The following is a 26,958-nucleotide window of genomic DNA, read 5'->3' on the forward strand; positions in this document are numbered from 1 at the left end:
CCATTGTAAATGTCACTCCCTGTCACAGAATCTCTTGCCTATGCCCCTGCCAGGGGAGTCTAATAATTCTATTAAATCTAGTCAAACGCTGCTTAACATAAGAATCATTTTTACTGTCCAATAACCAACAGCCACTTCCATTTTCCTTGGAAAGACTAACCCCTTCCACAGTTCCAAAAACCGAAGATTGATTTGATAGAGGAATATCCACCAGAGACTGAGCTACCTTCTTGCCTTTCCTGACAGTCACCCATCTATCTGACTAATCCTGCTGTATAATAACTTTCCTAAATCTGCTAGCCATCTCATTCTGTACCTGAGATATGCCCTTAATAACATTAAGCCTAAAAAAAATATAAATTAATTGCCTTTCGTTACCTACAGAAAGTCAAGTTTAAAATGGAAAAAATTAAAAATCCATATATTAAACCTACAAAACTTAAATAAGATCAATCACTTGGCTGTTTAACTGAATAAAAACTACTCCACATCATTAAATTCAGCTAAGAGAAAAAAAATCTTCTCCAGAGCCGACCACGTGTAGGACGACTTAAAACAAAAATACAACTCCTTATTTTAAAAAGATAACTTTTGCAATGTCAAAAAAACACTCTCCTGTTAAAAAAAGACAGTTTCAATGTTAAAAAACTCAGTCAGTCACTGGAGACCCTGGTGTTTTTTTTAAAAATGTCTTTTTTGAAAAAAAAATCACCTTTTGGGTTTTTTTGTATGTTAATGAAACAAAATGAATAAAAATCTTAAAATATAATGACTGTAATAACTCTTAAGAATAAAACTGGTAATAAATCTTTTAACTAAGCCTGCAATTTGAGGAGCAGCTGCAAGATCCACACTGCTTCCTTCTCGGTACTCCAAGCATTTGAAATTGTCTTGCTCCAATTAAAAACCAAGTTTTATGGAAGTCTTATCTTTTTCCATAACTCTCTTTTAAAACTAATAGAATTATGATCACTGGCGGCAAAGTGTTCCCTTACTATCACTTCAGTTACTTGCCCTATCTTATTGGAGAAAGTGAGGACTGCAGATGCTGGAGATCAGAGCTGAAAATGTGTTGCTGGAAAAGCGCAGCAGGTCAGGCAGCATCCAAGGACCAAGAGAAGGTCACATTTTGTTCCTTCTCTCATAGGGACACTTTGTTTGTTTGTTTGTTTTTTCTTGAACATTTTTAACATTCTTCACTGTCCAAACCTTTGACTGGGACTACCATACTGTTAATGTTTGGAAAATTAAAATCCCCTAAAACTACAGTTCCCTTATTCTTGTATATATTTGAGATCTCTCCACATATTTGTTCATCAATTTCCCTCTGACTTAGAGGGTCTACAGTACAATCCCTTCAAGGTGATTATTCCTCTTCTATTTCTAATTTCAACCTATATATTTTCACAGACTGATTTTTCGGAAATATCTTCTCTAGTAGCAGTAATGTTTTCTTAGTCAAAAACACTACTCTTCCTCCTCTTTAGCTTGTCTTCCTAACACTCTTGTAGCATCTGGAAATGAGAACATTGAGCTGCTAATCCTGTCCATCTCTCATCCAAGTATCTGTAATAGGGATGACATTCGACCCCTTGCACAGACTTCCAGTTTCTCACTCTACCCTAACAATGTTACAGATGTTTTTGAGACATCGTTAATCCTGGTGCTGGAAAAGCCCAGCAGGTCAGGCAGCATCTGAGGAACAGGAGTCTCTGCGTTTTGGGCATAAGCCCTTCAGGGATGTGGGGGTGCCCAAGGGGACTGAGAGATAAATAGGAGGAGGATGGGGAAGAGGGTAACTAGGAAGGTGGAGGTCTGAGCAGAAGGTGGAGCAGATAGATGGGAACCACACTGCATCAATGTCAAGTTTTCACCAGTTTCCTCACTTCACACACACACCCCACCTCAGCCCAGATCCAACCCTCCAATTTGGCACCATCCTACCTGTCAATCTTCCTTCCCACCCATCGACCTGTCACAATTCCCTCCCCCGCCCCCACCCAGCTGCATCTACCTATCACCTTCCTACCTATCCACCCCTCTTCTACTAATCTCTGTCCCCTTGGGCACCTCCCACAAATCTGATGAAGATCTCATGCCTGAAATGATGACTCTCCTCTGATGCTGCCTAACCTGCTGTGCTTTTTCAGTGCCACGCTTTTTGACTCTGGTCTCCAACATCTGCAGTCCTCACTTTCTCCTATTCGACATTTATGCTCACTGCTGCAGAATTTCCTGTCTGTGCCCATGACAGGAGAGTCCCTTACAACAATTACTGATTTAAATTTGTCAAACTCTACCTCTTCATGTCAAAGATCTGACTCCCTGTATATTTTACTGAGAAATTATCCTTTTTCAAAAAGTAACCAAAACTGAGTATCCATTTGAGAGAGGAATAGCCTGAGGAGACTTCTGAACTATCTTCTTACCTTTTCAGGCAATCATCCATCTGTCTGATCCTGCTGTGTAATCGTTTTTCTAAATCTACAAACAAGAGACTGAGTTAGATGGTTTGCCCTCCATGATATAACGCCTGAATTACGACTTAAATCACGTTTCACAAACAGCCACTGTCATCCTGGAAATCAATTTTAACAAGACAAGGTCTTTTAGACCTCTGGTCGGAAGTGTTCTGGCATCATCGAATAGCAGCAATGGGTCTTAATCAGTCCACATTTACTTGTCCTTTTTGTCATCATCAACTCCTTGCAACTGAATAACAAACGCCAGTACATTCTTCAAGACTTAACACTCGGCTGCCAGTAGACTTGAGGCTGCCAAATTGAAACCTGTTCCATTTGTGAAGAATCTTTTTTTTTCCCTTTTTCCTTGCATCAAAATTCAGTTCATTCTGTAACTGTCAAACAGCTGACACTGGGTGACTACCCCTATTGCACTTAACTTTCTATTTACCTGTTCTTTTTTAATATGCTTTTTATCACCATGCCAACCTCTGGTCAGAAGGATGTTTAGTTTGGATGTAATGATATAATCAGGAAACCAATTGATTCTTTGCATATTTCCATATTTTGCATATTGTGCAAAGGAAAATACATAAATTTATCTCTGAATGTGGGTCATCATGGTGCAAACCCATCATGGACTGAATATCCTAAAATGTGGCATTTCTTCTTTTGAACTGTTGCTTTAATAAGTTTGTAAGCTTTAACAAGGTAAACTTATTCACTTTTTTTTCCTGATTGTTGTCTATTGAAGCAGGCAAAATTTGAAGAGCAATGTTTCCACTATTCCTGCAGACTGAACACAAATGGGGAAGCTGCAAGTTGAATCAAGATTAAGATAGTGTAAAAATATAAAAAGCACGATCGAGAAAGTGGTGGTTTTGTTGGTGTCCTGCAGCTGCCTACTGTTGATGTTTTAAACTGCAAGTTTTGTCTTTTGAGGAATCTGGTAGTGCAAATAAGTTGTCTATAAGAGTTTGAAGAAGCTACTCTGGCCAGCAGTTGACATTATGGGTTGCAAGTATTAATGCATATTTTTGTACAGTACTGCAGAAGGAAACCATGTGTTAACTTGCAAAGGATAAATTTAATTTGTACCTTTTTTGCGTTGAAATGCAACTGTTAGCATCAACATAGTGTAATAACTAAACTAGTGTTCACAAAAATGTAATTTGATCTATTATCTTTTTAGATGGTTGTAAAAACTTTCATGGATATGGACCAAGATTCCGAGGATGAGAAGGAGCTGTATCTGAATTTAGCATTGCATCTTGCTTCTGATTTTTTCTTGAAACATCCTGACAAGGATGTACGTCTGCTTGTTGCTTGCTGCCTAGCTGATATTTTTAGAATCTATGCCCCAGAAGCACCCTATACATCACCAGATAAACTGAAGGTAGCTTTTCATATCCTCTTTATTTTTAAAAATATCGTTTTTTTTAATGCCCTGGTCTTCTTTCCCTCTCCCCTCCTTCTTCCTTTCTTTCCCACGCCACCCCATGCATCCACTGAGTTTCTAATATGTTCAGTTGTTGTTTTGCATTCATGAATGTTAAGTCTTTATTTCTCAAATCAGTCAAAAGTAATTTGAAATTTTGTAAATATTCAATTTTGTTAATATTCAATTTTGTTCTGTTTAGGATATATTTATGTTCATAACAAGACAGCTTAAGGGGTTAGAAGATACAAAAAGTGCACAGTTTAACAGATATTTCTACTTGCTTGAGGTGAGTCATACAAATTGCTTTAAGGTATCAATTATTCCTCCTATTGAGATCATTGAATATATGGAGTCTCAATCCAAGGGAAGAGTAACCACTCTGTTTACACAAAACATGTAGGTATTTATAAAATCTGCTAATTTTTTTTGGTTGAAGTGTAAAACACTTGTTGGTCTTTACTATGTGGACAAAAATAAATAAGAAATGCAGAAACCTATCCTCTTCCCAGTTTTAAAATCTGACTTTTTAAAATCTGACTTTTTAAAAATCCATTTTAATTTTTTTTTGCTTCCTTCTTCTACCCTTTTTTCTATTCAATTATTCTATACCTTGTTGAAACAGAACAATGCATCAGTCTCATGTTCTGGTACTCTTTCGTTAACTAACTTATGAAATTTATTTCAGTATATACACCTTGAGATGTCCAATATTTAATTTTGGTCTCTAGCTACCAACGGTAATCACATTTGTCTATCTTACATTGACATGTCTAACTCTTCTTAAAAATCTGTCGTCGTAAACCCCTCCAGGTATAAGCATCAAAATTCTATTGTCTAGTTTTTTTTTAATGACCTATTTTGCCTGCCTGCCTTCTAAGTGTTGCATCCCAATTAACAGACTCATAGGAGTAGTTTATAGGCTTCTGATCCTTCCCTGAACTTCCTCGATCATAATGTCAGAAGTGGGGTTGTTCGCTGATGATCGCAGAGTTCTCTGCACCAATACTGACTGCTCAGATACTGAGGCAGTCCATGTCTGAATGAAATAAGAACTGGACGTTATCTGGATTTTGGGCCGACCAGTGGCAAGTCACAGTTCTGTCACACACGTGCCAGGCAATCTCCATCACTTCTTCTTTTACATTCTGTGCATTACCATTGCGGAATTTCTCTGTCAGTATACTGGCTGTTAGCATTGACCACAAATTGGACCGAACATGTCTTTGTGAATACTGAAGAAAGCTAAAGGTCGGAAATCTATATGTAATACGTATCTATATAATCGGAGTCACCTCCTGACTCCCCATATCTGTCCACCATCCTTGAGGCGCAAGTGAGCATTATGATGGAATACTCCTCATTGCCTGGATGAGTTCAAGCCCTACGCCACCCAGGACAAAACAGCGCCCTTGATTTGGCATTTAGTCACAACTGACACTAAATAGCAGTGAAATTCAGCAAGGTTCCTTAGCACCTTCCAAACCTTCAACCAGTACCATCAAGAAAGACTAGGACAGCAGATGTATGGGAATACCACCATCTGCAATACCTATAAATCCCCCTCCAAGTTACTGTGTATCTTGATTTTGAAAATAGATTGCTGACCCAATGCTATTGAAGGAACAAAATCTCAAATGGTGTTGTGGGTCTAACTTACATCAAATGGTGTGCAGTGTTTGAAGAAGACCATCGACTACACTGCATGATGTGCAATGTGCTGACCTAAGCTGTTTTCTTTCCCCTTCACATTGCTGAATGTTTGCATTTGGAATGTTGCATACCACATGAATATGGTTGTACAGATTAGGGAAATAATATTTGTGCTAACAATGGATATTTCTTCTGTCCACTCCGGTCTTTTTTTTCAGTCTACGCCATTATTCTAGCAATTATCAGAAAATCTAGCATGGTCTTTGAAATGTCCTCCAGTACCTCCCTTTTTTTTTCTCTTGCTGACTTGAATTGCCTTGAGCACTTCTTTTTGATGGTGTTAGCATTAACTGAGAACTTACAGTCTGGACAAACGAATGCATAATTTTGTTGTTTTTTTCACTTGGTTGTCTTTTAATTTCTCCAATTGTAGAAATAAGTGAAATTATCGAGATTTTCTTTGTTTCATTGCAGAACATTGCCTGGGTCAAGTCATATAATATCTGCTTTGAACTGGAGGATAGTAATGATATATTCACTCAATTGTATAGAACACTTTTCCAAGTTATAAAGTAAGTTGGTATTTCTAAATAAAACATGCTTGACAAATGCTGAGTTTTAACTGTATATCAGTTTTTCATAGTTTATCTACATAGTCTTTTATTTAATTGGAGTCTCTTCACCCTGTCAAATGACTTTTTTTCTCATCAGAAGCTTTTCAGCTAATTTGATCAGTAAAGAAATTATATTTTTCCTCTTCACACATTACGCAAAGTTGGAATATAGTTTGGCTTGTAGGACTTGCAAGGTGGTAGTATTCTGTGCATGTGTATTTATTTTAAACAGTGAAGGAATCGGGAAATGATAATTAACTTTGCTCGTGTTTCAGTGAAACTCTGTTATCTACCAGATGCTAATGTACCAAATTAATTAGTCAAGTAGCCATTATTTAGTGTACTTAAGTAGCACATTCCAGGATCAGAACTGAACTGCATTTTACTGAGACTGTCCCAAATACGCATGCCACTATTGTTGAGAAAATGTTTCATTATCCACTATTGGTGTCCTTGGATCTGTGGAAAGAAATTACAGGAGAAAGTAAGTGGTGAAGGAGGCTTGAACTTGCATTTTAAAATTAGGGGTACAAAATGCATAGGGCAGTATGGACCCTTAGTGCCCCCGCAGGTGTTTTAGGATGGTGGAAAATTTGATCTCTATATGAATGTGTAACTCCATGGAATTTGTTTAGTTGAGAAAGGCACTAGTGATGACCAATGGCCAAGCATTTTGATGGCAGCTGTTAGAGGAGAGCATTTATGGAATGAGGTTTTGGTAATATAAGGCATGATTTTGGAGGTGTCCGTGTTGGTCTGTGGTGGACAAAGTTAAAAATCTCACAACAGGTTATAGGCCAACAGGTTTAAGGCGACTGTATACTTTAACTGCAGACCAGCGCCACCTTGTGCATGAGGTAATATGAGCAAGTATAAGATGGGGATATTTTCTCATCAGCCTGTTCAGTCTGTTAGAATGCACCTCTGAAGTGGGTGATGGTACTGTATTAATAGTCACTTTCTTACAGCACAGTATTCTGCTGCTGTTGCCATTTTATTAGCTTTAGACTTTTCAGGATCTCCTAGACTAGAAGTTATTAGCAAAAGCATGTTTGGTTGCGAGATACGCTGAGGGTCTAACTATTGAATTAGGTAGTCCTGCTGCAATGAAATGGCATAGAGTCAGGTAGCATGGAAATACCCTTTGGTCCAACTAGTCAACTCTGACCATGTTCTCAAACCCAATCTAGTCCCACTTTCCTGCTTTCGGCCTATATCCCTCAACACTTTTTCCTATTCATATACTTTTAAATGTTGTGAGTGTACCTGCAACAACCCTTCCTCTGGCAGTTCATTCCACACATGAATCACTTTCTGTATAAAAAAATTGACTGTCATGTCCTTCATTAAAATCTTTCTCCTCACAGCCCCCTCTGTTTAAATTCAACCTGCCACTCCTCAGCCCATGAAGCCAATTGATCAACATCTCTTTGTAATCTTGGATAACCTTCTTCTTCACTGACCATCTACCACCAATTTTGGTGTCATCTGCAAACTTAATAATGATGCAAACTATATTCTCATCCAAATCATTTATATAAATGACAAACGAAAGTGGACCCATTCCTGTGGAAACATCACTGGTTACAGGTGTTGGCAGTCCAAAAAAAAATCCTCCATTGCCACGCCCTGTCTCTTAGCATAATATCAAAACTGGTCACAAAGTGAGAGACTTTGAATTGCATGATAAAACTAGAATGCTTCATCCTATTGAAAAACGTTGTGGTGTTAATATTGTCCACAAATGTTCACTGGTGGCTTGTTGTGAGTGATGTCAGTAAGATTTTGTTTTGTTCTCTCTGTTCTATTGCCGCACAACTTTTTGAAAAATATACCTATTGTGACTGAACAGCACTTTTTGTCAGACAGTACTTTTTATTTATTGCTCTAGTGATTCATAGGGTTCACTCACTTCCTTGCCAGTCCATTCAGGGAATGAAGTCCTGTGCTTAGTTTTCGTAATTATGTTGACAATATTATCAATGCAGTTAGGGTAATGGGTGTAGATATGCTCATTGAGCTGGAAGGTTCATTTTTAGACATTTTGTCACCATACTAGGTAACATTATCAGTGAGTCTTCGGATGAAGCACTGATGGCATTGCTCGCTTTCTATTTGTGTTTAGGTTTCCTTGGGTTGGTGTTATCATTTCCGGTGGTGACGTCAATTCCTGTTCTTTTTCTCTGGGTGGTAAAGGGGATCCAAGTCAACGTGTTTGTCGGTAGAGTCCGGTTGGAATGCCATGCTTCTAGAAATTCTCGTGCGTGTCTCTGTTTGGCTTGTCCGAGGATAGATGTGTTGTCCCAGTCGAAGTGGTGTCCTTCCTCATCTATATGTAAGGATACTAGTGAGAGTGGGTCATGTCTTTTTGTGGTTAGTTGATGTTCATGTATCCTGGTGGCTAGTTTTCTGCCAGTTTGTCTAATGTGTTTGTTACAGTTCTTTTCCAGTTTGCCAAGTTGGGGTAACGCTTGCTAGGATTGTTGTGATTCACTGCTTTAGTTCAGATTCCTTGTTGGTATAATGTACGGATGAATAATTCATAAAATTAAAATTATTATAATTAAAACCCCATCATGGTTTGAAAGTTTCTATTCAGTTTGAAGAAAATCCATATTTTTTTAACCACTGAGTCACCATGAAATTTTGTTTTGTTATGATCTTTGTATGGACAAAGGCTTTCTTAAAAAACCAAAATTTGAAATTCCAGGCCACGAATTTCAATGAAAAGACAATGCACTGGTTATAAAACTCTTCTATCTCATTCCAGTCTGCAGTTTTTTTTTTAAAAAATGCACTCTACAGGTTAAGATTTTAAATGAGTAGTTCACCTGTTGAGTTAAACTGTTGTTCAGGTCTTGCTGAAAATGTGTGTAGACTGCTTTAATTTCAGAATGGCACTAAATAGGACATAGAACATTACAGCACAGTACAGGCCCTTTGGCCCTCGATGTTGCGTCGACCTGTGAAACTAATCTGAAACCCATCTATCCTGCACAATATTCAATTTTCATCCATATGCGCAATCATCAGCAAACATCTCCATTTCTGACTCCGAAGCAATGTCTTCAGTGAAGCAGCTGAAGATAGTTGGTCCTAGAACTCTACCTGCTGAACTCTTGCAGTGACGCACTGGGGACTGAGATAATATACTTCCAAGTATAATCATCTTCCTTTGTGTTTTGGATCACAGACCAGTGAAAGGATTTCTCCTATGATGCTCTTGGATTCCAGTTTTATTAAGATAATGTGTCAAATATGGCCTTGATGTCATGGCAATCACTTTTTTTCATCCATGTTTGAACCAAGGCTATAATGATTGATATGTTGTTGTCGCATATATATTGAGATACTGTGGAAGTGTTGTTTTGCATGCTGTCCAGACAAGTTATATCTTTAAGTAAGTGATTAGGGTAGCAGAACAAAGTGCAAATAGTGTTTCTCCTATAGACAAGGTGAAAAAAGATCAGAATTACTATTTGCGGTCTGATTAACACAGGAAGAAGCTGTTCCTGAATCTGTTCGTACATGGATTCAAACTTTCATATCTTCTGCCTGATTGAATAGAGTATAATTGGGATAGGAGTGTTCTTTTTTGGTTGCTTTCCCAAGGCAGCAGGAAGTATAGATGGAGTCAATGGATATAAGGAGGCTACTTTGGATGATGGACTGTGTTGTGTTCACGACTGTCCGGAGCTGAGTGTCCTTGGCTGAAGTCAAATACGGTGTTTGTGAGCAGGTTATTGTTGAGCAGGTACTATGTGACAGCGTGGTTGATGACATCTTCCATCAAGTGTCGACCAATGGGGTGGTATTTGACTGGGTTGTCATGCTTTTTATGTACAGGACATAGCCGGACAGTTTTCCATGTCCGGTAGATGCCAGTGTTGTAAATTCTGGCGCACGAGTCCTCCGTACTACTGCTAGAATGGTCTGTAGGCTCATTGCCTTCTCCCCTTTCTTGCTTTCATGTGGAGTGAAATGACCTGAAAGCTTGCATTTTGGATACCTGTCTTGATTTGCCAAATCTTTTCGAAGTGTACCCCATTTGGCATGTCATACAACAAATAGCTTTCCTCGATTATGTAGACAGTCTTCAGCAGGACTGTGCAGTGGTCACCCTTGCTAACACTGTTGTGGACAGATGCATCTACTGAAGGGAGGTTGGTGAGAATGAGGTCAAGTGCGGTTTTCCTTGTTTGTCCCCTTCTCTCAGGTCGTATTCCAACTGTGACCATGGTCAAAAGTACTTTATTTATAGAAGCAAAATGCTGCTGGAAATCTCCAATAAAGACAAGTGGTGGAGAAACTCAGCAGCTCTTCTCATATTTGCGGAGAGATGCAGTGTTCATGTTTCAAGTACAATATTGGAAGAGTCATATTGGAGTTGAAACATAAACATTCTCTCTTTTCTTTCCCACAGAGGAGATCCTGATAAAAGTTGTAATAGATACAGGGGTATATTACAAGTTCAAATTTGACAATCTTTGTCTTTTTGAATATATTGTAGCAATGGCCACAACCAGAAAGTTCACATGCACATGGTGGATCTGATGAGTTCCATAGTTTGTGAAGGGGACACGGTTTCTCAAGAACTTTTGGATACTGTTCTTGTTAACCTAGTACCAGCACATAAGGTGAGTAGTCAGCTGTTTGTTTGTGTTGTAGATTGAAAAGTAGAGTAATTTCAGTGGCGGCATAGGGATCTTATAAAAGATTTTCTAAGAGTGCAAATATAAGGATTTTGTATTCTGAGCAAAAGAGATAACAGTATGATTTCTCAGCTTTAAATGCCTTTCTTTTGTATTCCAATATGATCTTGAAGGGAACAATAAGCAATTTTTATCCAGCTACATGATACAAGTTGTGGTAGTCAATGTAAAGTACTGGTGAAGGTAGTCTAGTTCATGAACACTTTTTGTCAGACCAGTATTTTTGGACTGCAGTATTTTTTATTTTAATGTAGTTAACTTTTATGATTGTGACATGTGTTCTCTGGAATGCCCCAGATTTTCTGTTGGCCATTCAGTTATGCCAGTGTAGGAAGATTTTGCACTGGGGGGCCCTGTCAAATCCCCATCATTTAGTATCTTTTTATTTTCAAAGAATATCAGTCAAAATCGAAAGATTCCGCTGATCTTTCACATGGTGGTAGTGTTGGTCCAACATAACTAGTTCAGTTGTGTACATCATTCCAGAATGTGTTGAGATCCAAGGCACTATTTTGCCATTACCCTCTCCACAATGATGTGAATTTTATCCCGGCTGTGTGTAGTGGCATTTAATCCAGATTTAATGCTTTAGCCATTTGACATGACACATCAAGTCGAGTATTAAGCGGGCCAAGTCGAGTATAAAGTAGGCAGAGCATTTTTAATTAATGTTTGGCAATGTTCGTTTATTTCTCCTTTTTTAAATGAATTTGGCTGAATCATAGCTGATCTATATCTTATTTCTGTTTACCCATGTGTGTTATGGAGCCATTTCTTGAAATTTTTAATTGATTTTAACCTCAATGATTTGCTCATGGGCAGAGATCCCTTTTTATGTAAACAAGTGTTTTCAGGCATCACCTCTATACAGCTGTAATGTATTGGTTAAACTGTGTTCTTCTGGACTCTGTGTCTGCTATATAAAATGCTATAATGATCTTATTTAAATCAGCTCTCAGCTGATCTTTGAATCCAGAAATGTTTATATCATGTATTAAAATGAGGTGTGCAGTTGAGGACTTTTTTGCTCATGGCAGTGCATTTTTTTGGCATTCAAATAATAGAAACCAACCAGGTCCATCTAATGCTTTCAATGCAAGTGATGTAATCCCACAATTTCTGCAGGTGGGTGTTTGTAAGTATATCAGATGCTATTCAGTTGACTATTTAGGGTCCTGAAATTCTGTTCGTCGAACACGTTCAGATGTGATCAAATTATTGAAAAATCACATTGAGCACTTGATTTCAAGTGCAGCAGATTAACATTTAATTATCATTTTTAACAACTGCACTTTTGATTTTCAATATTACTATTTGCACTGATAAACTGGTATCGAATTGAATATTGCAGCAAAAACCAGGTGAGGGAAAATATTTTTTAAAAACTTACTCTGCTTTTACATATTTCTTAATATATTCTGGTAATACACTAAAAGAATCAAAGCTTGTACAATGTGTAAGGCCCAAATCAAGATTTGGTCAAAACTATTAGTGGCGATTCATTAATTGCTGAAAAGATAGTGGCCGGTGTTTAAAAAGCCTTGCATTAAATAATTATGGCACTTTTGTTTTTTTGAAAGTGAGCAAAGCTGTAGCAAGTCTTGCAAGAAAGATGATAACTCAGCGCAAGCGAGAATAAAAATAACTTTGGATTGCAGAGAACAGAGACCAGTCCTAAGTTGGAAGCCAGTGATTTTGCAGTGGTGAATTAAAAAGCAAATGGGCATTATTGCGGAAAGAGGACATAAACAATGGGAGTTACAAATGAGATCAGGAAAATGGAGCAGGACCCATATTTAATGATGCCACGATTTAAAAGATTACTTCTTAGTTGTGTGCATCTATTTTAATGTATTGTAGTTTGATTTATTTGTGATGTATCATTTCAGTTTTAAAAACTGAAATACTTTGTCAATATTTATACAATGTGATTTGACAACAGTTTATTTTCTATTACTCTAGTCTTATCTGTTTTTATTTTTCTGCAGAATCTAAATAAACAAGCATATGACTTGGCAAAAGCTCTTTTAAAAAGGACAGCTCAAGCAGTTGAACCTTATATTACGAATGTAAGTATATAACTTGATTTTTCCAGGACTAATTGTTCAGACATATTGTCCATTGATTATGGTGTGAGTTGGCAAGCAGTTGGAGCAGTTCTAGCTGCTGTTGAGGCATAACCCCATTTTAAATAGCGTTAAGATCTTTATATCGCACTTACTGGAAGTGAATTTATGGAATGTGTGCATATTAATTTAAAAAATCTTGTAGCTGGTGCCTTGTTCAAAATAACTGTTGCACACTGCAAAGTTCTGTTCAGCAGTAGGATTACCATCATTGACTTTGTCTGCTGGGTGATTTTAAAATATTTGGTCTGTCGTTCTCTCTCATATCCTGCTTTTGAAGACACTAGCAAAACCATGCCTGACATGCAGTGCGTGCAACTTGAAAGATTTTCTGGAAACACTCAGTAGGTTGGAGAGAAAACAGTTAATGTTTCTGCTTCTGTGACCCTTCAGAACTGATTGAACGTAGAACAGTACAGCGCAGTCGAGGCCCTTCGACCCACTATGTTGTGCTGACCATTTATCTTAATCTGACCTCAACGTAACCTACAACCCCCTCAATTTACTGTCAGCCACGTGCTTGTCTAGGAGTTGCTTAAATGCCCCTAATTTCTCTGACTCTACTACTACTGCTGCTGCCAGTGGATTCCACATACCCAACACACAATCTGGGTAAAGAGCCGACCTCTGACATCTCCCCTATACCTTCCACCAATCAGCTTAAAATTATGACCCCTCATGACAGCCGTTTCTGTCCTGGGGAAAAGTCTCTGGCTATGTACTCTACCTACACCTTTCACTACCTTGTACACCTCTATCGTCACCCCTCTTCCGTTTTCTCTTCAGTGCGAAAAGCCCTAGTTCACTCAGTCTCTCTTCATAAGACAAGCCCTCCAATCCAGGTAGCATCCTGGTAAATTTCCTCTGCACCCCCTCTAAAGTATTTGCATCCTTCTTATAATGAGGCGACCAAATATTCCAAGTATGGTCTAACCAGTGTTTTATAGAGCTGCAGCAAAACCTCCTGGCTCTTAAACCCTCTGTTAATGAAAGCCAAAACACCATACACCTTCTTTAAAAACTCTATCAACATGGGTGGCAACTTTGAGGGATCTATGTACTTGGTTCCCAAGATCCCGCTGTACCTCTGTGCTGCAAAGAATCCTGTCTTTAACCCTGTATTCAGCATTCAAATTCGACCTTCCAAAATGAATCACTTTTGCATTCGTCCAGGTTGAACTCCATCTGCTACTTCTCAGCCCAGCTCTGCATTTTGTCAATGTCTTGTTGTAGCCTGCAACAGCTCTTGACACTATCTACGACACCACTGACTTTTTTGTCATCGGCAAACTTACTAACCAACCCTTCCACTTCTTTATCGAAGTCATTTATAAAAACCTACAAAGAGCAGAGGCCCACGAACAGATCCCTACAGGATACCACTGGTCACCAACCTCCAGGCGAATATTTTCCATCCACTACCATTTGCTGTCTTCTTTCGGCTAACCAATTTTGTATCCAGACAGCCAAATTTCACTGTATCCCAAACCTCCTAACTTTCTGAATGAGCCTACTGTACAGAACCTTATTCCACATTAAGAGCTTGTGCTCAAACATTGACTCTCCTGCTCCTTGTATGCTGCGTGACCAACTGTGCTTTTCCAGCGCCAAACCTTTTGACTCTGATCTCCAGCATCTGCAGTCCTCACTTTCTCCAGCCTTATCAAATGCCTTACTGAAATCCATGTACACCACATCCACTGCTTGACCTTTTATCAACATGTCTTGTCGCATCCTCCAAGAACTCAATAAGATTTGAGGCATGACCTGCCCCTCACAAAGCCATGCTGACTATCTTTAATCAAACTGTTTTTCCAAATAGTCATAAATCCCATCTCTCCGAATCCTTTCCAGTACCTTTCTTACCACAGACTTAAGACTGACTGGTCTGTAATTCCCAGGGATTTCCCTATTCCCTTGCTTGAACAGAGGAACAGCATTCGTTCGCTTCCCTCCAATCATCAAGTGCTATTCCTGTGGAGAGTGAGGATTTAAACATCATCGCCAGAGGCGCAGCAATCTCATTCCTTGCTTCCCATAGTAACCTTGGTCTGGCCTGGGGACTTATCTATATTGATGCTTCCCAGAATTTCCAGCACATCTTTCTCCATATCCATATCAATATCAATATATTCATGCCTATTAACCTGGTCCATAGTGTTCTCACTATCAACAAGCTCCCTTTCTCTAGTGAATACTGAAGCAAAAAACTAATTTAGGGCCTCCCCTACCTTTTTCAGATCTAGGCACAAGTGCCCACTAGTATTCCTGATCGACTCTACCCTCTCGCTGCTCATTCTTTTATTCCTCACATGTGCAGAATGCCTTTGGGTTTTCCCTAATCCTTCCCACCAAGGCTTTCTCGTGCCCCTTCCTAGCTCTCCTCAGTCCATTTTTGAGTTCTTTGCTAATTACCCTATAATCCTCTAAAGCTATGCCAAATCCTTGCTTCCTCAACTTTATGTAAGCATCGGAATTGTGATTGGTATAGATGCTGAAGATGAGAAGTGAGATGGAGCCCAGAGAGGAAAACAAGGATTTGGAATGTGAAGGACTGTAGGTGCTCTGTCACGATATATGTTCAAGATGGAAATTGATAGATTTATCATGACAAATAACACTTGGGGATGTGGAGATGTTGCAGCCAAGCAGTATTAATCAAGAGGATTGGCTAAGATTGGAGCAGCCTTGATAGGCTGAAAAGTCTATATTCCTGTTCCTATGCTCCTGTTTCCTACTTCTACCAACAATTGACAGTATTACCATCTACAATATGCAATGCAGCAATTTAGCAAGGCCTCTTCGAAACACCTTCCAACTGCATTGCTTCTGCCATCTGAAACAACATAGCCGCAGATGTTGTATTCCCATCCCTTAGTTTAAAATTCTCTGCCCGATGCTTTTAGTGTGCCCTTCTTTATTTCTGGTTGTTCTGTTGTAACATGCATTTTGTTAATGTGACTTTGCTATAATGCGGTTAACGAATTGGGAACACTGTTTCTAAAGCATGAACTTTTAAAGCGTGTGTTGGTTGTAATATGAATACATCACCAACACTTGAAGCACTGTTTATAAAGCGCAATTTTTCTATGACATGGGGTTGTACAAGAATGCAATTATCATGTTATAGAAGTACCATCTGTAATTCATAGGATGTAGTATCAATGGTGAGATCAGCTCCATCGATGGAAGGAAAGCAGAGTTGACGTTTCGAGTCTAGTGACCCGTCTTTAGACACTGATTCACAGAATCACTGGATTCAACATTACCACTGCTTTGTCTCCAACAGTGCTGCCAGACCTCCTGAGTTTTTCCAGCAATTTGTATTGTTGCTTTAGATTTCCAGCATTAGCAGTTCTTTGTTTTATTGCATCAGCAGAGAGTTAAGTATGTTTAAATACTGGTGATGTCTTGCATGGGAGTTATTCGTATTTCAGTTGAAGGCCAGTTTATCTATTTCTACTTTTTAGCCAATTTTTTTAGTCCATTTTTAATTGATGGTACTTTTACAGCTATCAGATCTTGACTCCGTTCTACTATATTTAGGTTGTAGTGCAAATTATGATTTGATGGGTTTTTTTCCGGCTTGGGCATTTTTGACTTGATTTTAAGTGGTGATATCAAGTTGTAAGAATGTGAGTGGAGGTGTTTGATTATAAGTACAATGGAAAGGTGAATCCATTTCTAATTAGAGGAGCTCAGCTTGCTGGAATGAATGACTTTCTTTTCATTCCTTTAAAAACAAAAAACTTTTTTCTTCATGCAGTGCAATCCAAATGTAAAATTGAGACACGTTGACTTAGTTTGTAGCACTGCTGAATTAGAAGTACAAGTTCCAGATTCAGTTGGGATGTCATGTTGCAGATGTACAGGACATTGGTTAGGCCATTGTTGGAATATTGCATGCAATTCTGGTCTCCTTCCTATTGGAAAGATCTTGTGAAACTTGAAAGGGTTCAGAAAAGATTTACAAGGATGTTGCCAGGGTTGGAGGATTTGAGAGGTAGGGAGAGGCTGAATAGGCTGGGGTTGTTTTCCCTGAAGCGTCGGAGGCTGACTGGTGACCTTTTATAGAGGTTTACAAAATTTGAGGGGCATGGATAGGATAAATAGGCAGGTCTTTTTCCTGGGGTGGGGGAGTCCAGAACTAGAGGGCATAGGTTTAGGGTGAGAGGGGAAAGATATAAAAGGGACCGAAGGGGCAATGTTATCATGCAGAGGGTGGTACGTGTATGGAATGAGCTGCCAGAGGAAGTGGTGGAAGCTGGTACAATTGCAACATTTAAAAGGCATATGGATGGGTCTATGAATAGGAAGGGTTTAGACTGATATGGACCGGGTGCTGGCAGGTGGGACTAGATTGGGTTAGGATATCTGGTCGGCATAGTCATGTTGGACAGAAGAGTCTGTTTCCATGCTGTACTTCTCTATGACTCTATTTTATACAGGTCTTGAGATAATCCTAAGTGGTAGTTACAAGACTCCATGGTAGTATTTGAAAAGTAAAGAATAATCCATTCCTGTTCTGTCCAATATTCCTCTCTTCACAATAACTGCGAGGAAAAGTATCCATGTGATTTACGTTTTGGGAGCACTGGTTCTACATTTGACTGCATAACTGTAGTTGTCACCTCATCAAATACTAAATGTTGTAATATACTGGTATTTTGAAGTGCTGCAATAGTTTAATTTTTGAGTGTAGCAATGGATTTATGTAATTGTATTGGTTGTATGATGTTTTAGTTTGAGATCTCAAGTGTTCTGGTTCAGTTACGTCTTCAGCATTTGTAACTCATGGAGTCCATTTGTGTTAAAGTGTGATTTGTGCGCAAAAATGTAACTTGCTGAGAATTCTGAGCTTGCCATATTAAAAAGCGAATAAGGAAAACAGTGTTTTTAATAGGCATTTAGTTATTGCTTGTTTGCTCATCAAACACTTCATTTTTCTGCACCACTCTATAACATGCATGTTTTCAGTCTGCGTGGTTAGAAAATTGATGTGAATTTCAAATCATTTTAAGTAACTTTATTTTTGTCAACAGTTTTTTAACCAGGTTTTAATGCTGGGAAAGACCTCCATCAGTGATCTATCAGAGCATGTGTTTGATCTGATCCTTGAGCTATACAATATTGACAGTCATCTGCTGCTTTCTGTGTTACCACAGTTGGAGTTTAAACTTAAGGTACAGTACATCTGTTAACTCTCTAGTTATATTTTGCTGAACTTTTGAAGTTACGTTGTTTTGTTTCATGTTCAGTATGATAACTAAAAGTACAATTGAGGTAATTATTATTTTTAGCAGTATGTTTAGTCGATCCTATAATTTCTGAAATTTTTATAGTATGCTTGAATATCTTGATAATTATACCATGTTTCTGTGCATAAATTGAAAATTTTCAATATTATTCTGTAAATGTATCCTAAACTGTTGTATTTTATTTTTTATCGACTTCTACATAATGCAGAACAACCTTGATTATGCAAATGAAGTGGGTGGGGAGTATTTTGTTTCAATAACTGATGAGGGTTCCTGTGACGGCAGCAATAGCAGGAACAGGGTTCCCATGACGACGGCAATAGCAGGAACAGGGTCCCGTGGCAACCCTGTTCCTAATTCCGCCGCTACCGCATGCTGCCTGCTGTCGCTGTGCTTTCATTTAAATTTAATAACATTTTTACAGGACCTTGATCTTGTTAGGATAATCCGAAATTCACATAACTGATGTTGGAAGTCAGAGGTTGTTCTGTATTGTCTGCATAAAAATAAACGACTGGCATTCTTTTGTAACTAGAAAGGGTTGCTTCCACGAATAGAAAGTGGACGAGCTGGAGGTGAGAAGAGCACAGCAAGCCAGGCAGCACTGGAAAGTGGAAAAGTCTGAATTTTCGGGAATAAGCCGCCTTCAGGACTGGCGGTGCGGTTAGGGGAAATTGCAGATAGAGAGGGGGTAAGTTTATGAATGAGGACAGGAGCAGAGTGGTGAGGTGGTGATGGGTGAATACAGGTGGTAGGTACAACCTGGTAAGTTGATAGGAGAAATTAATCTGGTTGGTTGCTCGAAGGAGGGGTCAGTCGGGGGGGATGGAAGGGAGGAGCGGGGGGGTTGGAAGGGGCGTCAGGGAATGGGTGGGAAGGTTATTTGAGACTGTTGAGTCCTCCATGCTGCAGGCTGTCCAAAAGGACGATAAGGTGGTGTTCCTCCAACTTGTGGTCTGATTCACTGTGGCAGTGGAGGAGACCGAGGATGAACATGTCAGAGAGGGAGTGGGAGGGAGAATTGAAACGAGTGGTGACCGAGAGGGCAGGCTTGCCCTTGCATGCCTGGCTGAGATGCTCGGTGAAACACTTTCTTCGTTTCCATTTGGTCTCACCAGAGTAGAGAAGAACACATCGGAAGTGCCGGATACAGTAAACTAGGTTGGAGGAGAAGCAGGTGAACCTTTGTCTCACCTAAAAGGATGGTTTGGGATCCTCGCCAGATTTTTGTATCACATTTGCTACTATCACTTTTTATTCTATGATCTGGAACTTTCCTCGCGTTCATTGTGTGTCACTGCACCAGTGCTTTTTGGAAGTCCACGTTCCCAACAACTCTGTTCCTCTCAACTCATTGGTTAATTCGCAGAGTCTTTAATAGAATAGGTGAGGTTAGAAATGCGCTTGGTAGTTTCAAAAATCAAATATAAATCTTTGAGGAACGAGGGTTTTAGAATATTCACATTCATAGTCTAATAAGCTACAAGATGATAAAATCATACACCTTCATTACTGTATCACACTCAATATTTTTGTTTGCATGAAGGACAACTTCTTCATCATATCCTTTTTTTCTAGGGTGACCCGATGAATATGTCGCTTTTTCTGGAGTTAATTTTAACTTCTGCCGATCATTTGATACTTAACATCTTACTGTTTTGGATCTGCTATTTTTGATATCCTTTTTTTTTCCTTTTTTTCAATGCGGAAGAAGTGATTTCCAGGAGGTCTGATCAGACATCTGTGTAGTTTAATTTTTTAAAATTAATTTCCCCTCATTAACTGTCCTTTTTTTTTTGTTTAAAAATGTGCTCAAATGTTTATTTTTCGTAGCCCCATGACACAAGATTTTGATGTAGAGGTATATAGACCTCTTTGGTACATAATTAATTTTTTTTTCTGAAATCTGTTCAAAATGGCCTGTTGGACAGTAATGCCAATCACAGATGAACAAGTTTGCTCATTTCTGAAAAAAACCTTGACTGTTTCAGCTGTTTAAATATATATATTTCTTTTGCTGTGCTATAATTTTTTTTCTTTAGAACGTAGAACAGTATAGCACAGCACAGGTCTGTTGACCCATTACGTTGTGCTAAGCATTAATCTCAATCGAAGATCAACCTAACCTGCACACCCCTCAAATTACAATGCTTGTTCAGCAGTCGCTTAAATGTCCCTCGTGTCTCTAACTCTACTACTACTGCTCCCTGTGGATTCCACGTACCTACCACATTCTCTGACATCTCCCCTGTACCTTCCTCCAATCGGCTTAAAATTATGACCCCTCATGACAGCCGTTTCTGCCCTGGGGAAATGTCTCTGACGATCTACTCTACCTATGCCTCTCACTACCTTGTACACCTCTATCGTCACCCCTCTTCCGTTTTCTCTTCAGTGCGAAAAGCCTTAGTTCACTCAGTCTCTTTTCATAAGACAAGCCCTCCAATCCAGGCAGCATCCTGGTAAATTTCCTCTGCACCCCCTCTAAAGTATTTGCATCCTTCTTATAATGAGGCGACCAAATATTCCAAGTATGGTCTAACCAGTGTTTTATAGAGCTGCAGCAAAACCTCCTGGCTCTTAAACCCTCTGTTAATGAAAGCCAAAACACCATACACCTTCTTTAAAAACTCTATCAACATGGGTGGCAACTTTGAGGGATCTATGTACTTGGTTCCCAAGATCCCGCTGTACCTCTGTGCTGCAAAGAATCCTGTCTTTAACCCTGTATTCAGCATTCAAATTCGACCTTCCAAAATGAATCACTTTTGCATTCGTCCAGGTTGAACTCCATCTGCTACTTCTCAGCCCAGCTCTGCATCTTGTCAATGTCTTGTTGTAGCCTGCAACAGCTCTTGACACTATCTATGACACCACTGACCTTTATGTCATCAGCACACTTCCGAACCAACCCTTCCACTTCTTTATCCAAGTCATTTATGAAAAACTACAAAAAGCAGAGGCCCACGAACAGAACTGGTCACCGACCTCCAGGCGAATACTTTCCATCCACTACCATTTGCTGTTTTCTTTCGGCCAGCCAATTTTGTATCCAGACAGACAAATTTCCCTGTCCCATACCACCTAACTCTTTGAATGAGTCTACTGTATGGAGCCTAACAAAATGTCTTACTGAAATCCATGTACACCACATATTCCATATACTTGTGATTGAGAATTCTAGTAGGTTCTTGCGATGGGGAGGTGGATACCAGTAAGATCTCTCTACTTATTTTGCTGTGTGCCCTTTGACTTTTGGCACAATTGCTTCCAAATTTGTTCATGAAATATGGACATCAATGGCAATAATTTATTGCCTAGCCCTAATTGCCCAGAAGTCCATTAAGAGTCCTCCACATTGCTATTGATCTGGAGTTACATATCTGCTCGACATGCAAGGATATCAGATTTCCTTTCAGGACATTAGAGTCTAATGGGTTTTTCTAGGAACAGTAGGAAAAAGTTTCACAGTAAGCCAGCTTTTTGATTCCATTTCATTGCTTAATTCAAAATACATAATCTGCCAAAGTGAGATTTGAACCCATGTCCGCAGAATATTATTCTGGGTTTTCTGCATTACTAATCCAGAGAGTAACTGGGTGGTTTTTGTCCAAACACTCTTTTTTTTCGTTTGGATTTCACTCTGCAATTTCTTCAGATTATAATTTCAAATAATTAATTTCAAACAGTGAGACAAACAGTCGTACCTATGATAATAAGGAAAAGACAAACACATAACCTCAACACCAAGGAGAGGGAAGCACTACAAAGAGCAGAGGCCCACGAACAGAACTGGTCACCGACCTCCAGGCGAATACTTTCCATCCACTACCATTTGCTGTTTTCTTTCGGCCAGCCAATTTTGTATCCAGACTAAGAAACGATAAGAACATAATCATACTACCAGCAGATAAAGCAGAATGACGGTCATCCTAGATAAATCTGATTACATCCAAAAAGCACAACAACTACTTGCAGATATCAACACCTACCAAATGAAGGAATTTGACCCCACACCACAACTCACCAATAGGAGAAATAACACACGAAGGAATCTACAAAAAAATGGACAGATAACCAGATCTGACCTACAAAGAATGAAACCGGAAAGCAACAACACCCCCAGATTCTATGGATTACCTAAAGTAGACAAACCAGACATCCCACTCAGACCCATAGTATCACTGCCAGGGACACCATCATACAAACTGGCCAAAGAACTACAACAGAAATTGAAACACCTGGTCAGCGGATCCAAACACTCTATACAATCAACACAGGAATTCTTGGACATCATCAGAAATATACACATAGACAAAGAAGAAACCATGATATCATTCGACGTGACGGCACTGTTCACTTCGATTGACAAAACCCTAGCCAGAGAAACAATAGCCAACCTACTGGACATACAGAACAGAAAACAGGACGCTGAACCTATCAACAAAGACGGCATACTTAAACTACTGGACTTGTGCCTCACAACACACTTCACATTCAGCAACCAGATATACGAACAAATCAATGGAACACCCATGGGCTCACCAATCTCGGGACTCATAGCAGAGGCAGTTATGCAAAGGTTAGAACAAACAGTCCTACCACAAATTCAACCCAAACTCTGGGTCAGATATGTTGATGACACGTTTGTAATCATTAAAAACACGGAAATAGAAAAAACACACCGGATCATCAACGCCACACTCACAGGAATCCGATTCACGAGAGAAGAAGAAAAGGATAGCCAACTCCCATTCCTAGACGTGATGGTACAGAGAACACCAAACGGAGAATTCACTACAAGGGTATACAGGAAAGCCACGCACACAGACCAAGTCCGAAACTATGAAAGTAACCACCCCAACACACACAAACGAAGCTGCATCAGGACACTATTCAGAAGGGCCACAACACACTGCAGTACACCAGAACTGCAAAAGGAAGAAGAGGAACACCTATACAAGGTATTCGCCAAAAACAGATACCCGCGCAACTTCATCAACAGATGCCTAAGAGAAAGACCACGGAACGAGGACATACCACAACCAAAAGGACTAGCCACACTACCATACATCAGGAATATCTCTGAACTGACAGCCAGACTACTGCGACCCCTAGGACTCATAACGGCACACAAACCAACAGCCACGCTCAGACAACAACTCACCAGAACGAAGGACCCGATACCCAACATGAGCAAAACGAATGTAGTGTACAAAATACCATGCAAGGACTGCACAAAACACTATATAGGACAAACAGGAAGACAGCTAACAATCGCATACATGAACATCAACTAGCCACGAAACGACACGACCAGCTATCCTTAGTAGCCACACACGCAGACAACAAGCAACATGAATTCGACTGGGACAACACTACTATCATAGGGCAAGCCAGACAGAGAACAGCCAGGGAATTCCTAGAGGCATGGCATTCATCCACAAACTCCATCAACAAACACATCGACCTGGACCCAATATACCAACCACGACAGCGGACAGCTGAAACTGACAACCGGAAGCGGCAGGGACGGACCACTATAAACACCGGAGGAAACATCAAAGAAGCGCTTCGCAGGAGGCTCCCAAGCACTGATGATGTCGCCTAGCCAGGGGACGAAACGTTTGCAACAAAAACTTCCAGCTCGGCGAACAGAACCACAACAATTAATTTCACATTTGGAATACAGTTTGAATAGGTTTTGAACTGAAATTTTACATTCAAGGTTTCAGATGTATGGGTGTACTTGTATAGAAGCAGTTTAACTTTGTTCATGTCAAGACAATGGTTGAACTGGAAAAGCCTTTTCTATAGGAATTGAGCTATTGATTGTTTATAGTATTAAAATTGGTAAAGTAATTTGGAAATAATTTGAATATATTTTATGTCCAACTTCCCAAATTTTACAAACAAACTTGAGTGTTTTGCAAATAATGGTTTTGAATTCTAAAATTATATTCATGCAAGTATTTGCTCGTTCTTTCATCAATATGTGGATTTTTGGTATTCTTTAGCCCTGCAACTAAAACTTATAACATTTTTGTTTTAAGAAATAAAAGTAAGGATTTGGTGACAACCTGCATAGCTGTCTGATTTCTAAACAACTCTGGCATTTTATCTCCATCTTGAATATTTAAATTCCTGTAGTCCCATAAGTTCTTGTTAGTTTTTTAGGTTTCTCGATATTGTCTTTTTCCTGTGCCCTCTTACAACTACTTTTACTGTTGGTATTACTTTCTTTCCTTTTTTACCAACCTACAGATTCCTGATAAGCTTGTTCATCTGTTCTGTTTTGCCTAAATTTTAAGCCAAGAATGTTTCCTTTCTTCCATTTATTGCTCTTTGTTTCCTGACAATTGTTTTTATTACTGATTTGTGTCTGGAACAATTTCAATGTTTTGCAGCACCCTACAGTGCTACAAAGCATTTAAAATTGTACTTGATCTGACAGAGATGTTAGACAGACTGACCTCAAAAGAATTCATTATTTTATGGGATGTTTTGAAGATAACATCAGGGCAAAATCCCAATCACCCATTGGGGTCAGCACAGAACTATTAAATGATAATGATGAATAAGTTAATTAAACTGGAGGTGTTTCAACAATTGTCAGTCTTTTTAAGCCTGACACCTCGACTACTTGTATTCTATCTCCAGAATTTCATTACTTGCATAATTGTCCACCCTTCTTAAACCTGGTACAGAACCCAAGCATCTTGCTTTTAGCTTAACCTCCAGTTCCCTTTTCCAAACTGGATTCCTTCATGGACCCTTATTTTCCCTCGAGGCCACTTCTTTCTCACATTGTGCAGTTTTAAAACATATTTTAGGCTGAGCTACATAATCCCATTCTGAAAATGTGTTGCTGGAAAAGCGCAGCAGGTCACGCAGCATCCAAGGAGCAGGAGAATCGATGTTTCGGGCATGAGCCCTTCTTCAGGGCTGCGTGACCTGCTAAACTTTTCCAGCAACACATTTTCAGCTCTGATCTCCAGCATCTGCAGTCCTCACTTTCTCCTACATCATCCCATTATCTATCTAACCATAAGATGGATCACTTGTTCCTCAATCATTGTCCCCATAAAGCTCTTGACCAGTGGTCACCTTGTTAGCTATTACTATAACTGATTCCCTCTTCAGCCTTTCTATGTTTCTTGTAAATAATTATCCTGAATAAAACCAACCCCAACCCCAATTACTATACCATTTCGACTCTTCCTTTTCCCAAGTTCCTCAGTGTATTGTCGTTTTCTACTGTGCCCAACTTGCTTAGAACTCCATATTTTAATTTCTCCATAGCTTCCTAGTACTGAACTACTCTAACTCAATTGTCAATAGCAGCCTGTTTGCAATGGTTTTGCTCCCAGGCTTTTATGTGGGGTCTCCCATAAACTGATCCTTTGGCACTTGTTCTCATTCATGAGTTACTACTCAATGACATTATTCAAAACCAACTATATTTCTTTGCATGTATCCTGATAACACCTGGCTATACTCATCATACGTTTTATTATCCTCTGCACCTGTCAGTAAATTATCAGACATCCATTATTAGGCGAGTAGAAATGTTTTCTAACAAAACATTGAGAAAACCCAAGCCATTCTCTTCAGTCGCTGCCCCAAATAGAATTCCCTAGTTACCAACACCATCTCTCCCTGAAAATTGAGGCTGAAGCAAATGGTTCAAAACCCTGCTTACATATATCATGAAAATTTAGCCAGGTCTGTCATCACCAGAAGGGGATTTGGCTTCATCTAATAGTTATCTAACATTTAATCTGACGTTCAATTTGTGCTGTAAATGTAATGTAAATGCAAGTTTTGGAGTCTTTTTCTATCATGTTTTTTTCTGAAATAAAGCTTAAATGGGATATACATTCAAAATAAGTACTGTTTTGAGTTTTGGAGGTCATTAAAATAGTTGTACATTTTCTTAACTCTAAGAAGCTGAAATTAATATGTTCAGAAAAAATCACACAAAGCTAACCTCGTTGTTAGGAGGTTGCGTAGGAAGTCACCAATTTGTGCACCACTGTGGCCAGGACTTTACCTGTCAAGAATTGTGGAAAATATTCGCACGCACCACCTGCAAATTTTTTTTTTCCTTTTGTAAATTAAGCCGATATATTTTTGAAAATTGTGTGCACATTTGATATGTTGTTACAGCAATCTCCCCTTTTTAAGGTGTTATGGTGTCATCAGTTACAAAAGGTGCAATTCACAACCTAAGAAATGTAATGTTTCACTTGCTTGTGGGACACCAATGTTGCTAGCAAAGCTTGAGAAATTAGAGATGAACTGTCTTTTTGAATTATTTGAAGTGAAGTTGGGATTTTTATATTTTATGAAATGCATGATAAATGAAGCTTGTATTTGATTATTAATTCTCTTAACTTTCTTTTTCATTAGAGCAATGATAATGAAGAGCGCTTAGCGGTAGTTAAACTGCTAGCAAAAATGTTTGGAGCAAAAGATTCAGAGCTGGCATCACAGAACAAGCCACTGTGGCAGTGTTATTTGGGAAGGTAGGTTTGTCCTCTCTTTTTCCTTGCTCTCTTTGTTTCTTTCTCTCTTTCTTTCTCTTTGCGCTTCAGAAGTAATGTGTTAATTATAATGACCTTTGTACTTCCTGAAACACATGCAACACTTATTGTTGATTGCATTTCATATTTCATATACACTATAGTTTTGG

General features: G+C 39.1%; 1 protein-coding gene across 1 annotated transcript in view; it reads left to right on the top strand.

Moving 5' to 3' along the window:
• Nucleotides 1-26,958, top strand: part of pds5b (PDS5 cohesin associated factor B) — a 233,973-nt gene that overhangs the window by 43,145 nt on the left and 163,870 nt on the right. Inside the window, exons 3-9 of the mRNA XM_087988236.1 lie at nt 3,655-3,858; nt 4,103-4,189; nt 6,028-6,125; nt 10,678-10,804; nt 12,868-12,948; nt 18,048-18,188; nt 26,676-26,791. Of these exons, the coding sequence (XP_087844362.1) occupies nt 3,655-3,858; nt 4,103-4,189; nt 6,028-6,125; nt 10,678-10,804; nt 12,868-12,948; nt 18,048-18,188; nt 26,676-26,791 (854 nt within the window). The remainder of the gene's footprint in view (nt 1-3,654; nt 3,859-4,102; nt 4,190-6,027; nt 6,126-10,677; nt 10,805-12,867; nt 12,949-18,047; nt 18,189-26,675; nt 26,792-26,958) is intronic.

The sequence above is a fragment of the Chiloscyllium plagiosum genome, unplaced genomic scaffold (genome assembly GCF_037043375.1).
Source record: "Chiloscyllium plagiosum isolate Xiang-an unplaced genomic scaffold, Cpla_swu_hap1 HiC_scaffold_6, whole genome shotgun sequence".
NCBI lineage: Eukaryota > Metazoa > Chordata > Chondrichthyes > Orectolobiformes > Hemiscylliidae > Chiloscyllium > Chiloscyllium plagiosum.